This window comes from Pundamilia nyererei, unplaced genomic scaffold (genome assembly GCF_000239375.1).
Source record: "Pundamilia nyererei isolate P.nyererei 1_Seehausen unplaced genomic scaffold, PunNye1.0 scaffold05596, whole genome shotgun sequence".
NCBI lineage: Eukaryota > Metazoa > Chordata > Actinopteri > Cichliformes > Cichlidae > Pundamilia > Pundamilia nyererei.
This window is the reverse complement of record NW_005192997.1, coordinates 1-1336: the sequence shown is the minus strand read 5'-3', so window position 1 is coordinate 1336 and position 1336 is coordinate 1. Positions and strand designations below refer to the sequence as shown.

General features: G+C 46.3%; 1 protein-coding gene across 1 annotated transcript; it reads right to left on the bottom strand.

The window, feature by feature from the left end:
* Positions 1-41: 41 nt before the first annotated feature.
* Positions 42-1089, bottom strand: LOC102193190 (fructose-1,6-bisphosphatase 1-like; the record flags this gene model as incomplete). The annotated part of the gene is made up of 3 exons (XM_005755958.1): positions 42-182; positions 385-477; positions 927-1089. Coding segments are annotated over 3 exons (397 nt in total), but the record flags the coding sequence as incomplete, so codon positions are not given.
* Between the last annotated feature and the right edge of the window lie 247 nt (positions 1090-1336).

Below are 1336 nucleotides of genomic sequence, written 5' to 3'. Positions count from 1 at the left end.
TTTCTATGTGGAACACGCGAAACCTTCAAAAGAGCGCTAACCGGGTCGAGCATGAAGCAGTTGACTCCCTGGCCGGTGGAGAGCACTACCATGGTGGCGCTGCCGTAGAGGGCGTAGCCCGCTGCCACGAGGTTCCTGCCGGGCTGCAGAGCGTCCTTCTCACAGGGCTCATCATCTGTGGTCTGAGGGAAACGGCATCAGTCGTGTCATTATTGATTCTGTTGCCTGATTCGACATCAGTGGAGCGTTTGCATTAAAATCCGTTTAGTCCCATCTACAAGTGATGCAGCTGTAAAATCCAATACAAACAGTTTGCCAACACTTTAAGTTTTTAAATCAAGAACAAACCCGTTTCATCATAAGCTCTTAACCCTGTGCTAGTACCTTTTTGTAAATGGCAAAGATGGTGCCAATGGAGACGAGACAGTCGATGTTGGAGGAGCCGTCCAAAGGATCAAAGCACACGATGTATTTCCCCTGAAGAAGTAGAAAAACATGCAGTGACTATGTGACGTGTTATATACAAGAGAGAGTTACTTCTACAAAGAGGCGTCTCCACAGCTGCCTTGAAACGCCTCCGGGCAGCGAATCTGAGGCCTTATCTAATTTCACTGATCACCTGGTGATCACCGAATCTGACTGTATCTATGCAACTGTCAGATGTCATAGAAAATAGTTGGTTTCTGAGTTTGCTCCAAAGGTTTTACAAAGCACATTTCCCCTGGATGTTACACTCGGATGATGTGGAATTCACTGTTAAAGGAACTTTTAAAAAGGTCAACTTAGAAATATCTGAATGATCCGTCTCAGTTTTCAGAAAACGTCCCGCACAAATAAGATCAGGTTTTTCAGGCTCGGTGGGTTCTTAGAGGAACCTGGAGCGTTAAACCCGGTTAGGCTCAAAGTCTCAAATATCTCACACTTACCCTCCTGTCTGGCTCCACTATGATGGCTTTGTCATTCTCTTCAGACACCAGCACGCAGGAGCTGAACGATGACTTGAGCATGTTGATGACCAGATCGTTGGACAGGATGTCCAGCTTCTTCACCTGATCGCCCGTCACATTGGTGCTGCCGGCGATGCCGTAACTGAAAAAAGCAAAAACAAGTGAGCGTGAAAAGTTCACACACACACACACGTGTGTATTTATATCCTTGTGGGGACATCTCATTGACATAATGCGTTCCCTAGCTGCTTACCATAACCATAACCTAACTGTAACCCTGACACTACAACCACACTTTGAGTCTCAGAAATGCCTTCAAACTCGTGGGGACCAGGCTGTTTGTCCCCACAAGTATAGTAAACTACCAATGTTTGGTCCCCATGAAGATG